Below are 26,838 nucleotides of genomic sequence, written 5' to 3' on the forward strand. Positions count from 1 at the left end.
CTTTCTGTAGCCTCAGAGGAAGAGTTGACACGGAAGAGAGGAGAGCTCAAAGGCTTTGAGGAAGAGGAGGCACAGAGGAGACGACATGCACCTTCCTGTCACAGCAGGTGTGCATAATTCCACCTGTGTCAGTCTGTCACAAAGCAATGAATGAGATGATTAAAGATGAATGTGGCAACGAGCTAACGGCTCGGAACAAACGATGAACTGACAAGTACTGTAAAACTGTCAAAAACAAGCGCCGCCGCGCCGCCGCTGTTTGTTTTATCATAAATAAACAAGCGTGAGCGGGGGCGTGGAGCGATTGTTGCCACAGTGGGAAAAAGCTGGAACGCTTTGCATAATTTGAGCAAACTCCCTCATCGAATCACCCCCCCCCCCCCCTGCCCCATCCCGGCTTGCATAACTGTCGAAGTGACAAGTCGGTGCTAATGCTGCGTAGCGGCGCGGTGGGCCGACCGCGGCGGCGCCTCTTACTCTTGGCGCTCTGCAGGCTGCGGTTGTATCCCACGGGGCTGAAGAACTCAAAGATGAAGACGGTGACAGCCACCACCGACAGGCACATCACGAACATCATCACCCACACCGCCGGGCTGTAGGGCTCTGCAACACACAACCACACGGTCGCCTTTCATCTCTGGAGCAGCACTTTGTCAAATGGAGGGAACAAACACACACGTCCTGCTCAGGAGGATCCAAAATAACAACCTGAGAGAACACGAGAGGATTCGAACGCCTTCTTTTAATTGCGTCGTGTACTTCAAAGGTCACGCTAGCACACATGGACTCACCAACGTCGTCCATCAGAGGTTCTCTTCATCACCGTTTGTACCACGCCGGCGCTGACCTGTGCATGTTCACGTGTTCTCAACGACGACGTCCCGAGAGCACTCTCACCCCGACCACGGCCAGGGCGCGTGGTTACCACTGCGCTGATTATAGCACGCTAGTGTTGCTAGCAGCACGTAAACGCTCTGATCATGAAGCACAACCCTGAGACGTCTGATATTGGGTCTAACGTACAGCAGAGTACATTTATTTAAGTGTCAAAAAAAGCAACAAAGCTGCACCTGAACTGGTTGACATTGGGGTTCTGTTAAGAAGCACTGGGAACGAGCCTTTTGTTTGATGCAACAGAACAAGGTGAAACTGGAAAAGGTGTCACACCTGGAGGAGTCCCACAGCTCCACACCGCATGACAAAGACGACGGGCGTAGTTCACAGCCTCCGGGTGGAGACGGGAGGAGGAGATTATCTCCTCTCCCGAGGAAAGCAAAGGGGAGAGGGGGGGGGGGGGGTCGACCTGCTGTCTGAAGAAGATTCATCATTCGTACGGATACTCAGAAGCAGCAGTGAGCAGCATCTGGAACGCGGTTCGATCACAGGAGCATGAATGTTTATTACTAATCATAACACAGTTCACTTTCATCTCATCCAAAATTTCCCAATTTTTGTTCACCAAAAGGGAAAGAACACAGAGTTTAGGGCGTTTGATAAAGATTTTTCCGCTGGCATCTCCAGAAATGCTCTCTGAGGAGAACTCTAAGTGGTAGAAATAAAATAAAAGTATTAACTCCTGTTTGTGGTCACAGCAGCTGATCATCAGGTTCTGAAATGAACCTAAAGTGACATTTCATTAACAATCATGAGGACACAAACAAACAAACACATCAATAGGAAGAAAAGAAAAATAAGTGAGGTCCTTCTTTCGAAGTCAAAGGGGCAATAGACCTTCCTCTGAAGGACGATTGAGCTTCTCGCATTACGCTCGAGGTCAAGGGCAACAGTTCAATTGATTTTAAATTGTTGATGATCATGTGCTCGTTGTAAAGACCTCTGTTTTTCATTTCATCCTGCACGCAGAGATTTGAGAGAAAAAATACTCTCACACCGATCCAAATTAAAAAGTTATTTCTGAGAGATCAATTCATTTATAGTTATAAGTACGAATGCAGAGGAACTGGTCCAAATCTCCCAGGAGGCCGCTGTCAGTGTGAAACCGTCACGTAGAACCGGACCAAGTTGAAGGATCTTTATTTTAAAAATGCGTGTTTTCATTCCACTTCACGCAGATTTAAATGCATGATCCAAAAGTGTTTGCTTTGAACGCTTTGAATTCGTTCAGCCTAATTTGAATGTATTTACTCATTTCTGCTTTTAGGTTGGAGAACTGTTTCAAACTCGATTACAGCCGCTGAGTTTACAAAGGAGAATAAGCTTTTTTTTTTTCATGAAGCCTTCACACAGAGCGAATACACCTGTTTTCATTATTTTGCTATTAGTTCAATTAAAGGATTTGTTTTTTCCGGCACCGGATTTATTTCATGCATATTCTGGAGGCTGTTTATGATTTTGTATCCCAGTAAAATGACTTTGTGTTGGTTTTAATCCACTCTGCATCCCTCTGGTTAAGTCAAAAAAGAGCTTGGCAGTGAATGTGTGTAAATAATTACACGGTGCACCGCAAACACTTAAGATGCCGTTTGATTTATTGTCAGCCGCGGAGTGTAAAGCAGCTGCGAGTTGTTCTGGAAGCGCCTTCAGCCTTGTTTCATTCCCGTTTTAATCCACATTCATGCACTCGCTCCTAAATCCACGCGTTTAACCGGCGAACGCCAGCAGAAGACGTGCTCTCTGGGACGCACACCAGGGAGCCGCCACGTACACCTGCCGCAGGTTGCTGTGAGCAGATCCAACGCAGGCAGGAGGGGTCGAGGTCGAGGTTAATGAGGTGTACGCCGCGCACTTCCTCGGGGGCATTTAAGCAGCAGTTTGCTACCTAAAGTGACAGCATCATTTATTCATCGGGTTTGCCAACACGCTCCCAGCAGGTCCAGAATCTTACTTTAAGACATTCTCAGCACACAGCAAAGGGAGCTATTCGCTAATTAGGACGTTTGAATGGAATCCAGTTTCCACGTGGGACATGTGACAGCCACAGTGTCCTTACGTAGCCTCCATGCTCTGGGTCTTATTACTGGTATAGTGTGCACCTGGAGTGTTTATTATGCAAATATCATGTGCATTTATTATTAAATCAAATTTGCACCTGAAAGACAAGTGCACAGGGAAATGGAATCTTGTACTACATTTTGGCTTGCAGCCCTACACGAGGCATTGATCTAACAATGGAAACATCTTGTACCTTATAAATATCGCCATAAAGTGACGCAGACGTTTACCCGCAGGAAGAGGACTTAATTTGTTAAATGTCACCACTGCTTTTGAAGAGAAGGATGGTTGTTTGCAGAATACCAAGCAGCATCCTCTTAAGAAACGAGAGGGAATCATCATCCGATTGGTGGAAGATCTCGGCGGGTGGCCGTTTGTTCGCCTTTGTGAAAAGTGATGGCTGAAGAGGATTCACGTCCATTTAAACGCCAACTTCAAGTCCCTAATGAAGATGTACTTTGAACCATGTGAGAATACGGTCATTCATTTTTAACAAAAGTCAAGAATGCCTTATTGTGAGAAAATCTCCTGATGGTTTCAATCACAGAGACAGCTGCAGAGCGTCAGAGAGACATCGGCGGGCTTCAGCCCGGCGGCCAATCAGCAACCAGCTGAAACACAGGGCGGAGTGAGTGGAATCACTCATCGTTGAATCAGATCAGCTCCTGTGAGGCTCTGCTAAATGGACATTTCTTTGATCCTTATTTCACGAGGTGAGTCCACGAGAGGACATTTGTTCTCACGGAGTAGAATGTGACACCCGGGAGACGCAAGATCCAAGATACAATAAAGGAGCCAAAACAAAAGGATGCGAAGATGATCTCAGGCAGGATGTTGACGGGTGGCTCCACGCATTTAATCTCACCCTCACACCTGAAGCAGTGCATCATGGGACACTTGGGAGCCATCCACGGATCCTTTTGTTGCAGCTGTCTGCGGCTGCTGACTTCCACATATCCTCCTGGAAAGCGCAGGCCCCCGGAATCGGCAGCTCGCCGCCCCGTGGCGGTCCAAACGGGTTGTTATCGTCCCGGCTAAGCTCAGTGTCCCGACCGTGGGGGCGTTGAACGCGTCTGCTAAAGAACCCGCGGCGGCAAACGGCGTCTGGCGAAATGGCATTCCTCCGTTAGCACGTGTCTCAGCTATGTCAGAGCGGGGGACGGGAGGCGAAAGCACTTGAATGTTTGTCGGCGTGAGAAGGTTTCCAGCTGGCAGGAGGCGCGTGACTGGATTGTAAATGCAGCCATCAGAGCTGCTGCTCGGCTCATTAGGGGCCGTTAGGCTTTACTTAGTCACAGGGGCCTTTTTGTGTCTCACTGTATTTTCGCTCATGTGTGAGGACACACAGGCATTTTAAGGCATTTTGTTGGATATTGTTGTGTATACCTTTTCAATAATTGATATTGCTCCACTATTTTTTTTAGGTTGTATGTTGACTTGGATCCACCCGACTCTGAGGGAGGGAGAGACAGCGCGACTTGAGGAGACACTGTGGCAGACATTAGCCAATCCAGAAGGTATATCATGCAAGAAGCTGGAGAAGAGCAGCAGAGCCTTTCTGTAGCCTCAGAGGAAGAGTTGAAATGCAAATATTTTCGAACCGGGAGGAGAAGTTGTTGCCGGAGCAACCAGCCTGTCATTTGTTCTTGATTACTTAAATGTAGGTAATCTGTTCCTTTGCGCTGTGGCCGGTATCTATTGATCTGGGCTGTTTTATTCCTGCTGGTCTTCTCTAATTCTCCCTAAACGGCTCACACAATGACACAATCTTTCTGCCTCCCTGCTTGCTCCACTTCATCTTCTTCACTTGATTGTTTCTTTCACCCGCGACCTTTCCTGGCATTTCTCTGTTGCCTGCTAACCCCCCCTCCTAACAATGCATAGCATGCTTACAGAACCCACTTATTATACGGCTTCCAGATAAACGTCCTCTGACAGAAGGACGGATGTTCTCCGCTATGCGAGTATGAAGTAGATCCCTTAAGGGAGGACAAGTACAAGTCTCTGAAGTGAGAGCATAAGTCCACTCCTGCAGCAGACGTATTTCATGGATGGATCGACCTCGCTCAGGGGGGGCTTAAGATTTACAACCCATATCTGTAGGTAGCGCATTGAGCGCTCCAAGCTCACTCCATAACCTTCGAGAACAGATGTAGGAGGACAGAGATCGTCCAGAGCTGTTTATGAGTCATTTTAATCCAGGCAGGAGTTATTAATACTAACAATGTATTATTCAGGACCCGAGGTGGCGTACTGTATTTGTTTAAATTGATCGGTATAGCAGCAGGCAAAACCAGAACCAACCAAGTAAGTAATTTACACATTGTAGTGTTGTAGTGTTACATTGTAATGTTACATTGTAGTGTTGTAGTGTAGTAGTGTTACATTGTGGTATTACTGTGTAGTAGTGTTACATTGTGGTGTGGTAGTGTTACATTGTAATGTTACATTGTAGTGTTGTAGTGTAGTAGTGTTACATTGTAGTGTTGTAGTGTAGTAGTGTTACATTGTGGTGTGGTAGTGTTACATTGTAATGTTACATTGTAGTGTTGTAGTGTAGTAGTGTTACATTGTGGTGTGGTAGTGTAGTAGTGTTACATTGTGGTGTGGTAGTGTTACATTGAAGTGTGGTAGTATAGTATTGTTACTGAGTAACAGAGATCAGTAAGCATCCTCAAAATATGAATATCAATATACTCTTTCAGATTTCCACAGTTCTCCCTAAGTCCTGTTTTCAAGTCTTAATGCTAAGCTAACTGCTTAATGTTTGAGAATTTGCATATTTTGCAGGACGTTTATCCATTACTTTTCATCATTGGCTTTAAGTTAACATTTCTTAAACTAGTCGTTAAGAGAATATTCAGTTCAGAATTCAGAATATTCAGTTTTTGGGGTATTTTCCAGCAGAATATGAACGTGACTGATCACTGGGTCATGATCTGAGAATAAAATCCTCCTCAGTACCAGGCCCATCGCACAGAGTCAGAGTTGTTTGCCCATCTGAATGCACCGCTGGAAGCTAATAAGTCATTTTATCATATCGTCCCATCTGGCCCGCACAATACGCACAAACACACACATACACTCACACACACACACACACACAGAGCAGCATGTCAAACAGCCGCCGTTGAGATTAAAACATCTGAAAATATCTGCGACCGCTCTATTGCTCATTTTATCAAACGCATTCAACCTCAGCCTCACTCTTTTGTGTCTGGTTTATATCTGTACACGACACACACACACACACACACACTCACATACACACACACACACACAGACTCACATATATTCTCTATGCTCCTCTCTTTTTTTGGTTTGAATTACTCGGTCCCAAACTCTTCTGGCCTTTTCTTTTTTTAGTCTAAGAAGATTTGTGAATTAAGACCTTTTATATTAGCGGAGGGCGACTGAATGAGACGTATAATTAACTAAGAAAATAGGAGACAGAAAGTGAGAATGGAAGAAAAGGAAGAAAAAAAACTCCACCAGGGGCCTCATTTGGATGCTGCGAATATCGAAAAGTCAAAAGTCCAGATTGCGGTGAATCTTTTACTGGGTTTTGCAAGTTATCAGAACCGCTGCGTGACACTGCCTCCGTTTAATCCTTTTAATGTCATCTTCTGATAACAGCCGCAGATGGTGCAGAGAAAGGAACCTCTGTCCATGTGTAAAATACAGATGTGTACTCATGTGTTTGAATTTCAGGTCACATGGTCACGATGATATTGATTCAATTGAATTCATTTTATTCTGTACAGCTTTTGCTGTTGTCAAGCAACGACCTGGAGTTCGAGGATCTGAGGGTCTCAGGTGTCGGCCATTCAGTGATTCAAAAACCTATATACCTCTATTTTTTATTTAATTGCAAGGGATATAAAGACTTTAACATCCGTCTGTTTTTCTCTAGAAAACGTGCTTGTGTGAAAATAAGTCCTTCAGCGTACGTCATTGATCGATATCCAAAGCAAAAAGGTCTTTTCCTTTGTCCTGTTGTTCAAGACCTGCTTGATTGAACAATAGATGATTTACATAACACCTCCTATAGTCATTACAAGGATAATTAATAAATAATCTGTTCCATCTGACCTATATTTTTGAATGATCACCTCATTAGGACTTTCATCTTTTCATCTTTTCATCTTTCAACATGTTCAGAACAAAAAACCCAGTTTGATACCTGAGGGTTTTTTGTGAGCATAAAAGTTTCCAGATATTGATATTCAAGAAGTTTGAGTTTTGGGGCTTTTTGTGCTAGTTCCTCCACCATGTTTCTCTAAATTGAAAAGCCTTTTGTACCTGTAAACACAATAAAATGGATTTTGACAATCTTCCACTTCAGCAGTAAAATAACAGCAGGTCAATACTTTGAAATCTCTAGTTCTTCAATATCGTCCATCAGAAAAACACTGCTGAAGCTTTTCCATTGACTCAAGTTTGGTTTTCTGCAAAAGTCTCAAGTCTGTGAAAATAATCCAAAATTCCCTTTTTGTTTGATTCAGGAGGAGAGACGATGTAAATCAGTCATTGAGGTTCAGAAATTATACTATATTTTCCTTATGTTATTTGTTTAATGTCTTTTATAGGCCTTTCTACTGGAATCATTTGATCTGAGTATTTTGTGCGTGATTGGAATTCGAATGGACTTCATTTCCTTCATTCAGTAGTCAGTAATCGCTCAAATAAACCGGCTTCCTTCTGACGTTAAAAATGCTGAACTCGACTCACCGAGGAAAGCGGAAGGCGACACGGTTCCGTTGCTGCGAGAGACCATGACGCTGATGCCGGTCTCCACGAACGGAACGGAGAACTCCACGACCTCCGACCTCTCCTCGTTGATGGTGAGAGACCCGATGGCCATGTCCGCTCTGTTGGACACCACCTGGAAAAGAGGACGCCTGCGGTTGGATCCTATTCAATAGTTGGAGAATATAACATACTGATTATAAAAGGGGACAAAAGCCCGGCGGCCCCTCTGAGGCTCCCAGAAAGTCCTCTTCCTCTATCAACTTCTTACATTGTTGTCGCCTGTCAATCAAAGAGCACATGTTTGTTCCGCCTTCATTCAGCCGTGATGGCTGAGTCAAGTGGAACCAGTGAGGTCAACTGGAAGTAGTTCACGTGAGTCTGTATTATCGAACAGTCGGGACAGAGCATTCAGGGCCAGCAGGTTGTGAGTTCATCAGGCCGGAGACTTCTCTTCATCGACTCGTGAGTTCAAGTGCGTTTCCATGAAACGACACAATTACACCATGTCATCAAGCCCAACTGAATGTTCACTCTGAGGGATAACCTTTATCAGACGAGTTTCCATTCTTAGCGTAACACGTCCTAATTACCATCGTAATGAAATATAATAATTTACCATATGGAAAGGCATGAAGCTGATTGAATGGAAGTGAATGTGAAACCTCCTCAGGATGAATACAAAAAGAAAAAGATGAAGTTTACTTTGTAAAATCAACAGTTTCTTTTTGAAGCCTTTTCAAAGAACATTTCTGCCGAAGGTTGATCTGATAGAAAGTTTAGTTCTGTCTGTCAAGATCTTTCATTCCACTTTAATTATTCCATTCAATCCAACAAGGTCCAAGTATCTGAGGAGTCTGTAACACCTGCGATACTCCTGTTCAGTAGAGAAAAAGGCGTAAAAAATGACAACCTGAGTGAGTCTTTTGTTTAAAGAAGGAGGTAAAAAGCAGTGTGACATTTAGAGGAATGGCTCAAGTGATTGTCTAAGTGGGGCTTAGACGGAGAAGACAAAGACAGGGTTCATTTAAAAAGAATCATCCCTTTATATGTCATTTTGTATTTCTTGACTACTTATATAAGCTGAAGGAAGAGGTTTGAAGTTAAATAAAATGACATTCATAATACTGGCACTTTGTTATAGTTTTTCCCAACCAATTACCCAAATGTCGTTATTATGTCATCAGTAAAATTGTATTTGAATGCGAGATTCTCCACAAAAGATATCACTGGCGTTCGTAAAACTTTTTTAAAAAGAGACATTTTGCACAGTTTGTCTCCTGTGCGCACAGACAAACTCCACTGAAAGGAGTGAGCGGCTTAATGAGCTGAGGGGCAGAGAGAGAGAGTCACACACCTGCATCTCTGAGGTCTATCTGAGACAAACGCCTTGTAAACAACAACATCTGGACTATGAGCAAATACTGAGAATATTTGAAGCTAACGCACACGCATACACACACCTACACACACACGCACACTTATTTGTGACCTTTGTTCTGTGAGTTCATGATTTAATGAGACATATGAGACGCATTTCTTTGTTTTGCTTTCACTTCTGTCTCAGCCGCCTGTTGTTGTTTTTGTTTTGGTCCCAGTTTGGTAAACATTGGGTAAACTCTTGACCAACACTAAAAAAAGTAAGCACTGAAAGAAAAATGCCCTAATTTTCAAAAAGGTCTTGACCTAAAATAACTTAAAATAAACACGGTCCTCACAATGTCAGAAGTACAAGTCCACACATACACACAGAAAAGGACACACGGCAATAAATTGCATCCCTGTCTGACTTTGTGTTAAACCAACCTCCGTTAATCCAGCCACCAGAGGGGGATTGGCATCAGTATCTGCCAACACACGCACACACACACACACACACACACACACACACACACACACACACACACACACATGCACACAAAGTCTCACAGTCTTTCTCCTACACTAACCCTCCTGACAAGCCCCCTCCATCTCCTCCCTCTACGTCTTCCCTTTTGGAGACAATCCTCTCTCCCTCGGTCACGTTTTAAAGGATAATGAAGCAGAACAAAAAATATTTCACTGGAGCCCAATTAAACACCCCTTTTTATAAATACAATAAAATAATTAAAAATAACAGAAGAAGAATGAATGACTTGGCTGCTGTATAGAAAATAAAGTGAAATACGTAGCAACAACATCAGGGAAACAAAATGTTTAAATAAACTACTCTAAGCTAAATTATATATATATATATAATGATAATCATACATATCCTCATTATACGTCCTGGTTCTTTCAGGCAACGTTTAATCAACTGTTTAGAAGCCACCCTCCAATCAGCTTTACACTGACTACATTTGTTGCTTTTTGGATAAAGTGCTAAATTTCTAGCCATGCAATACAAGCCATCAGACCCCCTACCTCTCCGACCATGCCGTTCCACTCTCCGTCGATATTCTTTCCGTGCCTCCCATTCGTCACCAGGTAAAGGTCGTAGGTGAAGCCCACTATTTTGGCCAGTCGCTTGAGGACGTCGATGCAGAACCCTTTGCAGCAGTGCTTCATGGGCCCGGTGCCGTCCACCACCAGGCTGAAGAGAAAGGACTCATGGCTGAACAATGCTGTGATGCGTACTGCGTGTCTTACTGTTACACCGGTGGTTACGGATAATAAAACTGTATTCCTGATGACATACAAATTAAATTAAAGAGTGTCTTTGAGTGTCTTTAGGTTTTAAAATAAATTATTATTATTACTGAGGGAGGTAAGGTTGGTATGAAAGGACTGTGATTGGATTCAGACTGAAAGTTTGGTATTAAGACTTCATTTATCTTCATTTGGAGATCTTGTGAGGAATCATGAATCAGAAATATCAATCTGCAAATATCACTGAAAGCCTTTTTCCTGTGAGAATTTGAAAGCTCACATATGAATGAAGTGCGTTTTGATCTCCGTCACTCGAGTGGCTGCTTCGCCCCACATCAGCTGTCCACATCGAGTGCCCATGTGATGGACCTTGAGACATTTGTGGCAGCTATGGCAACCCCACGGGCCTGTTGCCTAGCAACACAACTTTGCACTACTGCGTTTTCCTCAAAGCCAAAGTACAGTTACCTCCTCTTTATTTCGTTAATTTTCTGTTGCTATCTTGGCAGCAGATGTGAAAAAGCTCATTATGATGATGTCCTAATGTTTAGCGTATATTATAACTGATTGATAGACCCCCTGTTCATGAAATTAATATTTCTTGAGCTGAAGTTTGGTTATTATGCAATAAGTGGTTGTCTTCGAACGTAGGAAAGATTCTGAGTAAAACATTGTTAAATTTAAGGGCTGAAGTAAATCTAAAACTAGACCTTGATGGACAGCTGAGAACAAAAGCATAAAAGACGACAATACACAGTTTGTGTATCTAGTATGATGCCAATCCCCCTCTGGTGGCTGGATTAACAGAGTATGCACGTCAAAATATGGCTCAACACATTTGTATGAAGGAGGAAAAAAGACAAGCTAGTAACAGTAGGTTGATTTTCAGGAGAAAATAAACTTCTCTCCCAGCCAGTGAAACTGATGGAGGAAGATGTCTTTATCTCCTCATTGGCAGGAAGGAAGCTTATCTGGGATGGACCAGAAGCCCAAGCTCTCACACACACACACACACACACACACACTCTGCCCCCCCCCCCCCCCCCCCTGACTTTTACCTAGTGAGCCATAAATGCCCATGAACCACCGAGCGGTTTGTTTGATGTGTCACATCCTTTATGATCAGAAGTCAGTAAGGATTCTGTGTCGTGTTGTTTGTTGCATCATTTGGACTCCGGTCTCATCTTTGGTCTCATTTTACACCACATAGTGTCTGCTGACTGCATTGTAAGTGCCAATACATTTTACATTTTACTCACTTTACGTATAATAACATCTTCTTCTAATCTTAATAACATCATTGGCATTGTAGCACCAGTTTAAAGCTGCTGAAGTTAGCAGCATTTTTGTGTTTTTGAAGAGACGTTTCTTATTCCCCGGATTGATTAAAAGACAATTAACCTGCGTTTTGCTGTGTGGTTTCACACTTCTTTCTTGGTTTTAATGAGCAGCTGTAACAAAATGGTGCTAACTGCCTGCTGCCAGGTGTCACCTGACTACAGGTATCCGTAGCTTTTGTGAGGAAAAGTAATCTTCTACCAGGGATAATTGGATTATTTTTTACTTGGGGTCTAATCCTCTGTGCACAGCAGCACCCAGAGATGGAAAAGATTCACTCTTGTTCATGGAAGCTTGGTCAGACAATTCAATTTGACCAGGGATCCCAGATGTTCTCTATATAAAAGTATCATTCTATCTTCTTCTGAGCATCTCGGCCTTTGGCTACGATAAACCGCAGGTTGTCTTTTATTCCGGCTCCATTCACACCTGGAGCTGTTTTCTGCTTTCTTGTCTTCTTTTTTTTAGCGGATATCATCAACAGGTTTGCAGAATGAACCTTTTCCATGAGAACGGGTGCTTTAAAGAAAACAGGTTTGTGTCGTCATGGCAGCGTTTGTTAGCCGTCGTCCGACCAGCAGAAGCAAACAACAACAACAACACTGATGAGAACAACGGCTCGCTCGGCGTTACCTCGTGTTGACGGGCATCCGACAGGGGACCGAGTCGCGGATGCAGGAGCTGGTTCCCGGGTCGGCCGGCTCCACGATGACGAAGGGCCTCTCCCCCAAGGTGACCACCCGCAGGTGCTGCGAGTCGTCCAGAGGCTTCAGGAAGGAGCCGTAGCGAGACCAGGGATGGTAGCGCAGACGGAGGTGGCCGTTCTCCCACCAGCCGACCTGGAAACAAACGACCACGGCGACGTTGGGGTCTCTTCTGGGTTGAAAAACAGGCGTCAACTAAAGACCGAGTCCACTACATAGACCCAGTGACTCGATGGGAGCGACGGCAAATCTGCCTTTTTCGTTGTTCCAGATGTGGTGTCATATATTCAGACGTTATTTGCATGGAGACAATTGTCATGTGAAAGGGCAAGACGCGGTTGCAGGGATTTGTGAAAAATCATGCAGAGCTGCTCAAAACCCGCAGAGACACAAGATGGGATCCACAGCGAGTCAAATACACACACATGTCTTTCTCATTTACATAATACACCTTCCTTGAAGTCTACTAGACCCTCACGCCGACCTTAACCCTCCGTTATCCCACCAAGGAAAACCTTCTAGGATTTAGTTACACTGACCACTAGTACTGGTTTTGTTAGAACCAATAACAAGGAGCAACGCATTCATGAAGAGACACAAATGATGAGTGTGCAGTAACACACTTCAGGGAGAAGTCCTCCAGACGACCCCTCCAGCATCCTTAGCATGACCAGAAGTAAATGCTCTCTATCGGCCTGTAAACACCAAACACAACTCTAATAGGGTTATTCACACACACACACACACACACGCAGGGCCTGGACCCTTGGATTGCCAGCTCAGCAAAAGCCAAGAACTGAATGTAAATTGTCTTCCTCTCGGTTACCATGGAGACCAGCAGACCTTCAATCAATATCAATAACAACAAAAAACACTAAAGCCAACTTAAGGTAAAAAAGTCGTATTTACATGTGAATATGTTAAAAAGGTCTGTTTGGTATTCACTGCAATCCCTTCCTTCTTGAAAGAATGTACCAAAGTCAATTATCTCTGACATTAACATTACAATCATTAAACTGAGCTTCACTCCTCGACAGCTCGGGACGCACGACTCGCATGAGTCAATAATTCAGCATTCCGCCGAGCGCACACACGTGTGAGTGACTGCGTTTGCAGTTAATGCTCTGCGATCGGGCCACGGCTCCGTTAGAGGGGTTCTGACGCGATGGACCCAAAAGATAAAACAATATTAGATTTAGTTTATTCCCTTCAGCCCGGCGGCTCCTCACAGCTGTCTGAGTGTCCTTCACTTTCCTTCTGAAAGGTCACAAAACCTGGCTACATTTTCTTAATAATAATAATCAAGGCTGGAAGCAATTTTCAATAAAAATGGTTAAATATGTCACCAGTTGCAAATCTCTATGTATATATATTTTTTAATTCTGATTTGGACATTAAAATAACTAAAGGACGTTTACTTCATTAAGACTGGTCTTTGTTCTTTTGATTATTTGACATTTTTACAACATTAACTGTATTACCTGTTTGTTAAAATGAGTCAGAACATTAACAGCTGTCACTGTGCTGCGAAGCAAATGAAAAATCAGCTTTCGGGGCAGATTCCCAATGACATTGTGAGTATTATTCTCTTCTTAAGCACTTTTATTCAGAGCTGCCAACCTGTTGTTTTGAGGGAATCTTCTGACACGTGTCGATCCTTCTCGCTGTGCCTTGCTTCTGTTCTCAGAGAAAAGTCAGCATTTATGCCTTTAAATTAGTGCATAAAAAAGGGGCAAACTGCACTCAGCTGCAAAACTTTAGAGGCACATTTGCGCTACGGTATCAAAAGAATATTATCTTCCATGAATTGGACCTTGAGCGGTTACTGCGGCGGTGCTTTTAGCAGCTAGAATCAATCCATCAGTTTGTGGGCGGGGGGGGGGGTGGGGGGGGGGTGCAGGGCGTCAGTTTTAAAGCCTGCTTCTCAAGTGCCTCCTGAATAATTGTAAAGCATTAACAACTCTTGTTGCTCACTATGTGCTGTGAAGCCGTAAAGTTCTTATGGCATCTTAAAACTGGGATTGAGCTGTGTGGGGTTGAGGGTTCCGTCCCCCTGTCGATCCTGAGTACTTTCTTCTTCACTCATTGATCCACTGTATGTTTCCCTGCTTACGTCTTCGCTCACAGAACAAACAAACGCAACGTGGCTTTATCGTGGCATCACGTGACCTCTGACTCCGTCCTACAGAAGGAGATGCTCACGTAGTGAGAAGAACACGGAAGAACCTCTTCAACCCCAACGTGATCTGCACTGAGGCACAAATACACAAAGTACCAATGCAATGACTGACTACTATACTGACAACAACATCAAAAAATGAAAATGACAAATGTAATGTTTTACACGTGTTTGAACTGCCCGTGTTGCCCATTGAATGGAACATTTAGCGCAGGGATGCATCCATAAGCACAAACTGTTTTAGGGAGATATATTCATTGCAGAAATTCCAGACAAATTATTCACTTTGTGTGCTTTGTGTGGGGTTTGATGTGCAGAAAGTGCGAAAAAGGTTAATTACAAAACCTGCTTGGTAATTCCACAAGTTCCCATAATGTTTTCTCTGCTCTGAAGCAGGAAGAAGTCTCTGAATAATTTGACTCTTGATAAATAACGTCGCGAATTTGCAGTCAGCTCTTGTTCGTCTGCCCCAAGGTTGCTGCGCTCACGAAATGTGTACATATGTCCCAGATTCAGCTCAGGAAAGGTTAATTCAGCGAACATACGTCTGGGAAACCGCCGTGTTCACACAACTGTACTTGAAGAGAGCCGCCAGGCAGCTGAGGGCAAGTCCTGGCGTCTGACACGGTTTGTCTCGTCCGTCAGGCCGAAGCCCCCAAACCACACAGGAGATCACATTCGTGCTCAGAAAGGCCGCCTCGTATAGTGTGAGAATCTTTATCCCACTGAAGAACACAAAATACAAGGAGTGAATGTGAACACATCGTAGAGCCCTTTGAGGCGAATATGGGATTTTTGGGCATTGCAAAGTGAATTTAATTGATTGCAGTTGTCTCTTCTGCTTTCTTGGACGTCCATTTGCAGTCTCATGTTGCTTTGATACGAGATACCTGGGCTGATTTAAAGACCTTTTTAAAAAACCAAAATAACTGATGAAAAGATGACAAAATGCCTGGAACTCAACCAGCAGAGCGAGGAGCACGACTTGGAAAAACAGGAATAAAATGACTCAATCTCCAAAAATAAATGCCTCCCGTTCATCAAATGATGAGGAAGCAACTTGTGTTTTTTTCCTCGACTGTTCCCTTTTTTTATTGTTGGAAATATTACTCTCCGTGATCTGAATCCGGTGTGATTTGTGGATTTTATCGTGCGTGATGTGTACAGCTCTGCAGTCCAGGTGTAGACTCTACCATTCAGTCCGAGCTTCTTCACATGTAAATTACAGATCATCAGCTTTAAGAGCCGACGCGGCGTTCTGCTTCTTAGCTTTAAACCCAAAGTGAGGAATGGAAAAGGTCATCACATCCATGCTGTAATCAGCACAGGGTCTTCCTCACAATCAATTGTCTCAAATATCATTTTATTAGAAATTAGAAGAATACCAAACCATTGAATCCTGCTTTTGGCATTTTGAGTCCTCACTCTTGAAATCTGGTGAGAATCCAGCACCGCACCTTTAAGAGGAAGCCCGGCTTTGCAGGGGAAGAACTTAGAAACCCAAGGACTCCCACCGATGAGTAAGAGCTCGGTGTTATCCTCTCTTTCAAAGGTCGATTTCTCTATTTCGTTATCATCCTTCGGAGGGGGGGGGGGATCTTGAGCTTGCACTGGTCTGTAAACATATTGCACCGTGGAAGGTCAGGAGCAAACGGAACACAACGGGACAGAGAGCTGTACTTGTTTTTCTGAGCAGGAAGAGCGCCTGGAGGCATTGGAAGTGGCCTCTGAGGGCAGATCTCGGGTTGGCTTGCCGTTACTGTAAAGCCTGCTACTCATGCCACTTGATGGCTAACCGGGCTAACAACCCGAAACCAAAAGGGCGGAGGGACCGGGGGGGGGGGGGACCGGGGGGAGCTCTAAAGACATCTGGGAGAGACGGTGAGCAGCAGAAGGGAGAAGCTGAGCAGTGATGACTCGCCGTGTTTGACGGGCCGTGAAATTGGGCTTCGGCCCGTCTCGCCGCCGCGCTGCCAGCGCCGGCTCCAGCGCACAGCTGTGTACTGACCTCCTCCCAGCCTCTCCCGTTGGTGTAGGAGATGACATCGAGCAGCGGGTTGGACAGGTAGCCGTCACTGTTGAAGGAATAGTCCCGCCCACCGATGGAGATGTTGGTAAAGTACCTGTGAGAGGAGAGAGAACACAGAGGTGATGTTTTTCTCATATTAAACAGGTGTTTCTGAAATGTGCCTGAAGGATTCTGTCTGGTTTTCCCATAAAATGATCTTTCCTCTTAAGATCCCTGAAGGTTGAGGTATTTCCTACATAATATGTAGATTTTGGACCCAAGTCCAATCCCTATTTAAGTCCGTTATTACGCTGAAGATTATAATAAATTAACGGAGATACATTCAACATTATTAAATATGTGGAATACATTTAATAATAATGAATAATTATAAAAATGCCCAAGGATCGACCTGTGATGACAAAGCCACATTGAGTAAAGTCTTCTCGGCACCACGTCGTCCTGTCTTGCCGTATGAGTTACCACGGTTACGGGCATCGGCGCCGCCAAGTCATTTTGTCGTAATGTAAAACCTTAGTGAAGCTGGAGTAAAAAAAAAAAAAAAAACGAGGCGCGAGCGCACAGCAGGCGATGAGGGGAGGTGTGTTCCCCCCCCTCTTCAAGCAGAGAAGAGAGTAAACATCAAGAAAGACACAAAGCAAACAGCTCTGGTGTGAGGGAAAGAAATGGCTTTTACCTTTGATGCTTCAAGACAAAATATCTGCCTCAAAAGTAAATCAAAGGTCCCTGATTAGCCTTCGCACCCCCTCAAAAGACCCCCCCCCCACACAGCTTCTCAAATGACACTTAATCAACTGCAATTGGACTTCAAAGCAGCGACATATGCCCTGCAGATTGTGGAAGGAAGACTTATAATGTCATAACTACTGTGAGAAAGCAGCACACTGTACACTCCATGTTCCAATCCGACACTTTTCTGATCTCCAAATCCGAAATATTAACTTTAAAAATCCATGACGTTAAAATACCAATTCCGCTGCGCAGGAAGTGGTGTGACTCACTTATCTGCTGCAGTGATTTGATCCAGATGAATCCTGCCTTGAGAGCAGCTGAACAGAGTGTCCCAGAAGAATCAAAAGGAAACATCATGAAAAAAAATGGCAAATACATCCACAAGAACAGCGAGTACCAACGATGGCTGAAGCCTGAGCTCGACTAGTGTGTGTCTTATCATCAGAGATCCCCGTGTCTCAGTCGACCCATCGCCATCTGAGGCTGGAACCCGCAATCATCCACATGATCCACCAGAAGATCCGCTCGCTACGTCTCTCTCAGTCTGCGAGCCGGGGCTTCAGTTGATGAGCGATTCTGAGCTCGAGTGCATGTAGGGACCCTGCAGCTCGCATGTTCTAATGTGCAGAAGCACGGCCCCGGGCTACCAACTGAAGACAACATTTATTCGTATCCCTTGCTGTTGAATCCCTCTAAATCCCCCGCACTGGCCCTTTAAAGGTGTCCTAAATGAGCGAGGCAGGAGGAAGAAGGCGTTCCACTTACTCCTGATGCTGCCGTAACCTTCGTGCTGCACCATCACAGCCCGCTGGGCTCCCTGCAGCCCCTCGCCGTCTTCACTGATCGAATCCACTCCGGGAAGGTTTTCAGATGCCGTCAGATGATCTGACAAGGTCTGAATAAAACTCCTGTGACCAGACTTGAGAGCCGGACACGGTGCGTTTGCTCCTCTGTTCACCATCGAGCATCCGGCCCATGACCCTTAGTGGTCAGCTGGGGGAGTTCTTGGGTCAAAGTGCAATGTTGCCCCCCATGTGTTGTGTCAAGTTGTGTATGAAGCACTATAAGAAATGAAGGAAAAGCAGCTTATTTAGGCTAGAAATCAGGATATTATATGCATATCCCAGCTACATTGTTCTGCTGCCTGATGAGTTGCAGCTAATCTCTGCTATTGTTAAGTAAACAGGCTTCAGCCCCTAAAGGGGCTTCTGACTGAAAAGTCACAATCTTCACTACATAGTTGATTCACTTTGGATCCAGTCCCCAAAGGACAGGAAGCGGTCAGCTCACTAATTGCTTCTGAGACGCCCCCGTCTCCTTATGGTGTGCTAATGTGGGCAGAGACGGATAATTCACTGCATTGTTAATGTGCATTCGATTCAGGAAGGAAAAGGCACGAAGCCGCACATGAACAGCTGCTGCTGTTCGTCGCTACAAATCCTGCAGACCCCCCCCCCCCCCCCCCCCCTATGCTGAATGCAGGCTGGAGCCCACAAAGCACCAGCAGGGAGGTTGAGGCTGATTTGTTTAAACACATAAAAGCACTGTGCTGCTTTTCACCTGCAGCCCCCCCCCCACCCCCCACCCACCCCCAAGGCTCAATAGGTGAGTAATAAGCGATACGAATGCACCAAGCCACACACGCACACAGACACACACAATCTCTCTGTGAGGGCAGAAAAGGTTCTAGCAGCAATGCGTTGGACCTCCTGTCACCATATGTGTTACGAGTGTTTGCCCCCCCCCCCCCCCCCCGCGGTACCCACAATGCATGATTTTAACCGACACCCGGGTGGTCCTGAAGGAACTTTATCCTCCACCTGGTTTACCTCCAGATAAAGAGAGAGGCAGAAGTCAGTGCCCCCCCCCCCCCCCCACACACCCCCAACCGCCTCCCTCCCCCTGTAGGAGTACAGTCGCACTTTGCACCGGAATACGTTCTCTCTGCTCTTATTGAGTGATAATATTGCACACACACACACACATATATTCATGAGTGGATGAGACCACGGACCCCGAAGGGAGGGGCCACAAGCTGTGCCTTCTGTGTGAGTCACAGCTTGTGCACACAGTGCTGGACCAGCACACAACCTGTTATGTGGGATGTACATTCATGAATTACCACGACAAAAGGCCACTTTGAGATGACTGTCAGCCTGAAGCCACCTGGGGAGGGATTTGTGGAGGTTTGGAAACAGGAGGAAGCTCGTGGATTAAAGTCTCCCCGCCCACACACACGGTTCTGAGTTCTCTCCTTTTCATCGGACCTGCTGCCTCAAGTCGTTAAATGTCCTTTGTGCATTTTAAAAGGACACATTCCCTAAAGTCATACTGACTAAATGACTAAAACAAAGGGGACTGATGATCTATTTACAATCATCTTGTCTTCACACTGCCATGTCTCCAGGCCTTAAGAATTATCTTTGGTTAACAGTTTGCCGGTGTCTAGGGCTTTTATTGTGAAAGGTCAGTAGGTCCCTCGGGGGAAGCGATGCATCCTTTAGGTGCCAAATAGAAGTGTGACGTTTGGTTTCAGACGTACAATCCGCCCCATGTGAGTACACCCAGGAGGTATCTGACCCTCATGTGTTTCCTCCTGCATGGATCTGTGAGCCCATGAGAGTGGTTCCTCTGAGACAACAAAGTCTAATGAGTAGGATGAGGGATGCAATGAAGATGTAAACGAGGAAGAGGTGGAGCAACTAGAAGGAGAAATTCACCACAAGATGGAGAATGAAAGGAATCTGGTCCGGCGAGCAGAGAAAAAAAAACGCTTTGCTTGGATGAGTCGGGGATGAAAAGAATCGAAAGTATTATTCATTCAGTAGATGGACGTCCAAAGTAGCTGCAGCTCTGTTGTATTTCTCATCTGCACTGCAAGTTCATCCCCCCCCCCCCCCATCTTCCTCCCTCCCTCCTCTTTGAACCTCTCGGTTGCTCTCGCCTTCCTTCCTCTTATTTGTTTTTCCGATCCGAGTCCATCAGTCTCCCGCTTTTGTTCCGTCTCTCACTCGTCCCAGCAGGGTTGTCATGGCGATGTGTGCAGCTTGGGATTACACGTGTTTTCATCAACGGCGTCCATGGCCGGGTCTGAACCACGGCGAGGCGGCACAGCGGAGGCAGGGGGGGGGGGGGGGGGATGGGGGTTCGCTTGGAGACACTTAGAGGAGGAAGAAAATTATGTAGATGAGGAAGCTAATTTTCAATCAACTTTGGTTTAAGAACAAACTACTGCGTCTGAAAGTGTGTCAAATCTGTAATAAAATACCAAATCAAAGCAGGGTTGAAAATAACTCATCAAGACGGAGAACGTTTGTGAGGAGGATGAAAAGGAAAAACTGGGAGACGGCAAAAAGGCGACAGGGAGAAGGGACACAATGAAGGGAGGAAGAAGAGGAGGAAGATGAGGAGACGTTGGAGGGGCCGATGAAAAGGACGGATGGAGAGAAGGGGAGGAGGAGAAGAAGCTTCTCCAACGGCACGGTGAATAAGTTAATGTTCTCTTCACGGCCCCATTTGCATGTTCATGAGCAGGAGTGGCAGATCTTCCATTAGACAACAATGTGAGCGCACGTGCACACGTGCACATTGGCCCTTCGCTCCCCGCCGCGGCGGCCTTCATTAGCGGAGAAAGGACGGGTCACAGCGAGGGAAGGCGGCGAAGTGTGAACGCGTTGACAGCTCAGGATGTCGGCGTGAAGTCATGGAGCCTGAAGGAGCACCAGGGAGCTGGAAGGAGCATGAAGGAGCATTAAGGAGCCTGAAGGAGCACCAAGGAGCATGAAGGAGCACCAAGGAGCACCAAGGAGCCTGAAGGAGCATGAAGGAGCACTAAGGAGCCTGAAGGAGCCCAAAGGAGCACCAAGGAGCATGAAGGAGCACGAAGGAGCCTGCAGGAGCCCAAAGGAGCACCAAGGAGCATGAAGGAGCACGAAGGAGCCTGCAGGAGCCCAAAGGAGCACCAAGGAGCACCAAGGAGCATGAAGGAGCATGAAGGAGCACCAAGGAGCCTGAAGGAGCACGAAGGAGCACCAAGGAGCCTGAAGGAGCCTGAAGGAGCACGAAGGAGCACCAAGGAGCCTGAAGGAGCACGAAGGAGCCTGCAGGAGCCCAAAGGAGCACCAAGAAGCATGAAGGAGCACCAAGGAGCCTGAAGGAGCCCAACGGAGCACCAAGGAGCATGAAGGAGCACCAAGGAGCCTGAAGGAGCATGAAGGAGCACCAAGGAGCCTGAAGGAGCACGAAGGAGCTCGATGGAGCACAAAAGAGCATGAAGGATCCCGAAGGCGAAAGCTTCTGTCAGAACGGAAATAAGTTTATGAAATTAAATGGAACCAATCGCCTTCGAGAACAGTCTGAGACGACCTGATAACAACATCTCCTTTGCCGTTTACGTTGACATTCCATCACATCGAGTGGCAGCAGATGTTACATAACCCTAAGAACTATGGGCAAATTAGCTTGTGAGCAAATCATCACGATTTGTTGTTGTTGATGTTGATCTCAAAGATTTACACATTTAGAAATATATAATTATTGACGTGTTCTGGGAATAATCAGTTGGTCTCTTGTTATTGTTGTTGTTGTGGTAAACATTTGAGTTTCCTTCTTCACCAGGATCAATACTTTAATGGGTGTCAAGTAGGAGTTTGTTGGTTTGAAAATGATGCGCCATGCTGGACGAGCCTGCAGATCCTTTTTTGTATGACGGCAGGAGTTTCATTTAAATGAATTTGTATACATTCTTATACATCTTTGCAGTTTGAGTGTGTGTCGGCGATGCATCGATCTGAGAGAACGTTCATCGTATTCCTGCATCTGCACCTCCAGTGAGAGTGTGAACCAACATTAATATTTATCCCTCTAAGTACTTCCATCACTTCCCTCCACCCCACCTTGCCCCCCCCCTACCTTTCTTTCCTTTCTTCCTGCCTGTCACCATGCATCATGCATCCAAATCCAATTATCCAATATACATGCAAAACGATGCGTCGGATGCCTTTGTGACCGAAAGCCCCCGGAGGAGCCCAGACGGCACACGGGGTGGCCAGCAGAGCCAAGCAGTGAACTGGGGGGGGGGGGGGGGCTTAATAACATGAAAAACGAGAGGCATGAAGAAGTGATATGGGGGAGGGTGATTTGTACGTGAATGGGAGAGACGAAGGGGGGGGGGGTGGAGCATAAGTGAGGAATTGATGGAGAATGACTGGGTGAAGGATTGAATAACTGACAGAGAGACGGACAAATAACTCAATAAGCTCACGGACGCTTGAGTGAATCAATCAGTTCAATCAGGCGATTCATTCGCCAATCAAAGGGACATTTGACAGTTTTATTTTGTGCTTGTGTGTCTGCTTTTCTTTTTTCCATCTTAACGGCCAAAGCTGCTACAAACACTGTGAAGGGGTGAAAGAGTCTGAGGTGTAAATCAAGTCATTTACGATTAGATGAACTGTATCTTCTTCCTCCTTTCTCTTTAAAGTCTCATATTTTATACCAGGGGACGTTTAGCGTAGCGTATTAAAAGGGACGCAGTGTTGGCGTCACAGTCAGCATGACGAACACAAAAAAACACAACAGGTTGTTGTTACCGCTCTAAAAATGAGTCACACATGGTTCATATTGTGCACGAGCGTCTGCGTAGAACACTGGCTGCACCATACGAAGATTGAAAAAGATCGTCATTCCTTCCCTCTGTACTTGAGGCCATCCTAGAATCCTAGAATGACTCCGATATTCTGTTCTTTCGTTATCGCTTCACTTCAGGCCGGCAGCGAGGCGCTTTCCAGGCAATCTAAAAGAGGGAATTTCATTGCAAATGACTCATTTTGAGGAAGAAACACCTCCGGTTGCCTTGAAAAAGCTGCAGCTGAACGTTGAAATACGTTAATGTGTATGTACTTTTTGTTCCACGCCTCTCACGTGGGAGCCGTGCTAGAGAGCTGACCCCCGAGGTCAGGGCCGGCGCTAGCCATTTCGGTGCCCTAAGCACAAATGCTTGGTGGTGCCCCCCCCAACCAACCAACCAACCAACCACCACCACCACCAAAGGAATAACAACCATTCAGAATGTCTTAGTTAGGTTCTCTTTATTCCCCAAATAACTTCTAAACATAAATAATTTACATAAACAAACATGAAAAGAAATACATTATATAAAAGATTAAATTATAAATTATAAATACCAAATACCACCACAATTACTAAAAACACAGATTTGGAACTGAACATTGTAAATGCAGAACGTATTCAAGTATATAACCGTGTAAGTAATAATGTGCACATTTCTTCAGTAAGTACAAATAATAATAATAAAGTGCAAACTGCACAGTAGAATTTACTTTACCATCTCTATAAAAGAGACCATTCTGCTATCCGATAGAACAATATTACAAACATTTTCACTACCATCAGTTGTCAAAGGCCCTACAGAGGCACACACCTGCATTTCCTAGCTGCAAAATCAGCTCTCAGGTCATATGACAGTTTCTGAGCCACGTCCCATTGATGCTGATGACAGTCAGACCACTTAAACGTTCCTGCCCCATTGATGAGCGCAGGTACGTTTTGATTAGTTTGAGCTTTGAAAAGCTTCGCTCAGCAGAGGCAACTGTGACAGGGAGAGTCAGTGCAATACGAAGCAATCCATAGATTGGGATATGCCTCTTGAAGCCGATTGTTATGCAAAAACGTAAATGATAACATGAAAAACAAATGATAACAGAAACGGTAACAGAAACTTCAGGCGGCCCGCGGACGAGTACTGAATACGACCCACCGGCGGTCCGTGCGGACATTATGAGCGCGAGTACATGTGGGCAGCCGGCCAACCGGTGACCGCTAGCAACGGTCCTCACGAGACAAAGTTTGGGGACCCCTGATTTAAAACATTGTCTTAGCTGAGAGAGACGCGCGAGCATCATCCCGCTGGCTCTTCTTTTTTCTTTTTTCCGCCCCCGACTCTTGATGCCTTTTCGAAGCCGTTTCAAAGCTGTCTGCCACATTTGAGATTTGAGGCATAATGGAACAGACCACTGGGAGGTGGGGGGGGGGGGGGGGGCGCACAGGAGGTTCCCCTTTTTCTCCACTAATTTGGTCTAGGCCTATTACTTTTTGACTTTGTATTGCTTTTGCATATTAGCATGCTTTAGACATATTTTATGTGTTATTTATACTAGTAGCCTACTGTGATGATTTTTCACGTCCCAGATTTTTTGGTGCCCCCCCAGGCACTTGGTGCCCTACGCGCAGCGCGTGGTGTGCGTGTGCGGAGCGCCGGCACTGCCCGAGGTCGAATGAACGTCCTCCAGCGAATGAGCAGGAGAAAAGATAAGGACGTGTACGAAGGCCTCTGTGCTCCTGATGATCTGCAAAAACAAAAGATCCCAACAAAAGGCCGCGTTACGCCCGCCTCCAATTAATGCTAATTTTATAATTGCACTTCCACTCCAAGAAGAATGAGCCGCATGTATTTCAGAGGCCAGGCAAATGATGGGTTACAACGGAGGAGGGGAAAAAAACATTAGCGGGAACATTACCTTCGGAGGGACCATTAACACAGTCTTGGTATAATTAGACAGCAAACTTGACCCTCCTTTTTGATTCCTTCCCCAAGCGCACATTACCAAAACTGATCCTCGGCCCGTCCTCCACTCGACTCCTACAATCTCAATGAATCATTCTGATCGTTGAGGACACAAGTCGTGACTTTAACCCGACTCGCGGGGACCAATCAAGGCGCTTCGGCACCAACAGAGCAGAGACAGATGTGCTTCTGCTCCCGATCGCGCTTGGAGTTTAAGACGCAGCGCTGAGGGATCATCGTGTTTTGTTAAAGAAGCAGCCGATGAAGGGACACAGAGAACGTGATGCCAGAGGACAAAGCAGAACAAGACATGAGGAAGAGGGTGTCTCGCCTGGGAGAGAAAAAACAAAGAAACCAAAGCTGGCTGCACGTGTGAGCCTGAAGAGAACCAGAGGGCGGAGGGAGGACATAACACCGAGGCCACGGAACACAGCAGACGGGGGGGGCGGCTAGCGGGCACGCTGACGAGCGGCGAGCGACGAGGGAAGGTGTGAAAAGACGAGGGAGAAGGAGACGATGAAGAGCGCGGTGACCGGACGCTGAGTTCTCACAAAACCCCTTTGATCGTCTCCTCTTTCTGTGCCATTCAAGATGCAGAATCCTGTCATCAACGGGAGGACTTGACCTTTATTGTGACACATAAACTGTTAACAGGAAGTAGTAGGTGATGAGCATCAGAGACGTCGGCGGGTAGGGGTCCTCTGGTTCGGTTGGAGGTCAACGGGGGAGGGGGGGTATTTAAAAAGGGAGATGGCAGACGAGGGTGAGAGTGACTGAGCTCCTCCACTGTGGCCTCTTTCTTCCACTTCTTCCTCTCTTATCTCCTCCTCCTTTTCATCTCCTCCGTCACCTCCATGACCCCCTTCATACGTTAAGCTTCATCCTCTGAGTACAATGATGATATTTGAATTAACAGCTTACAATACTTTCTTCCTTCTTTCCTGCATATTCTGTCCTACATTCTCTATTCTATATCTGAGCTGAGAGAGAATTACAGTCTGCGTTTTTTAAATAAAACAAACAAATAGCGAAGGTTACATAACGTCTGTCCTATTTTCTGGTCCTGGTGTTTCCATCCTGTCCCTTCCCTCCGGTTTACCTTTGCAGTTAGAATGCTCTCCATGTCCCAGGTGTCTGAAGGCCTTAAATCCTCCTTAAATCCGTGCGCCCTGCTTCCCTCTGCGTGTCTGATGAGCGTAATCGTGCCCAACCGTGGCCTTCACCTGGGCTCACCTGATTAGTGTGTTTGTAAGAGGCAGAGCAGGCAATCACAGTGCTTTTTTCTGCACAGTCTCCTTCCCCACAAGGATTTAGGGATGTTATCCTGACACGGTCACAGGAATTGCATCTTTTTCATGGGAACAGTTGGTGAGACACGGAGATGCTCAGTGTGGGTAAAGATCAGGGAATTTGAAGGGTAATCCGAGCAACAATTTGGAGCAGTTTACAATATGGATAATAATCCTTTTGTCCTTCTTTTTGTTTTTTATGCCCCCCCCCCCCCCAACCCCCCAGATGTAGCCTGTGGTGTATTCAGGAGCGAGGAGGAGACTTGTTGGTGGATCGGTGCCTCGCCTTGAGTCCATCTTCACGTCCTCTTGATGCACTTTGTTAGTCATTTGAATGTCATCATCGTGAGCTGCACTCCGTCCTGTTGTGCTGCCTTTCTGGATTCTGCATGGATTCTGCATGGATTCTGGATGGGTTCTGCATGGATTCTGCATGGGTTCTGCATGGATTCTGCATGGATTCTGCATGGGTTCTGCATGGATTCTGCATGGATTCCACGCCTCACGTTGTGTTCTGCCGACAGTTGTTTGTAGTCCGATGGCCGGAAGCCTGTTAATGGTCTCCGAGCACCACCACCACCACCACCGACATGTGCCACGTCGTCTCCATCCTCCACTGGTCCTTTCCCTCCACCATCTCCTGCAGCTCTGCA

The 26,838-nt window shown here is 45.8% G+C and overlaps 1 protein-coding gene across 2 annotated transcripts in view; it reads right to left on the reverse strand.

Moving 5' to 3' along the window:
• Positions 1-26,838, reverse strand: part of grin2da (glutamate receptor, ionotropic, N-methyl D-aspartate 2D, a) — a 93,414-nt gene that overhangs the window by 20,449 nt on the left and 46,127 nt on the right. For both annotated transcript variants that reach the window (XM_037473706.2, XM_037473705.2), the window contains 5 exons: positions 16,559-16,673; positions 12,301-12,506; positions 10,105-10,273; positions 7,684-7,837; positions 478-603 (listed from right to left, as the gene is read on the reverse strand). In XM_037473706.2, coding sequence (XP_037329603.2) covers positions 478-603; positions 7,684-7,837; positions 10,105-10,273; positions 12,301-12,506; positions 16,559-16,673 — 770 coding nt within the window. The remainder of the gene's footprint in view (positions 1-477; positions 604-7,683; positions 7,838-10,104; positions 10,274-12,300; positions 12,507-16,558; positions 16,674-26,838) is intronic.

This window comes from Pungitius pungitius, chromosome 17 (genome assembly GCF_949316345.1).
Source record: "Pungitius pungitius chromosome 17, fPunPun2.1, whole genome shotgun sequence".
Lineage (NCBI taxonomy): Eukaryota > Metazoa > Chordata > Actinopteri > Perciformes > Gasterosteidae > Pungitius > Pungitius pungitius.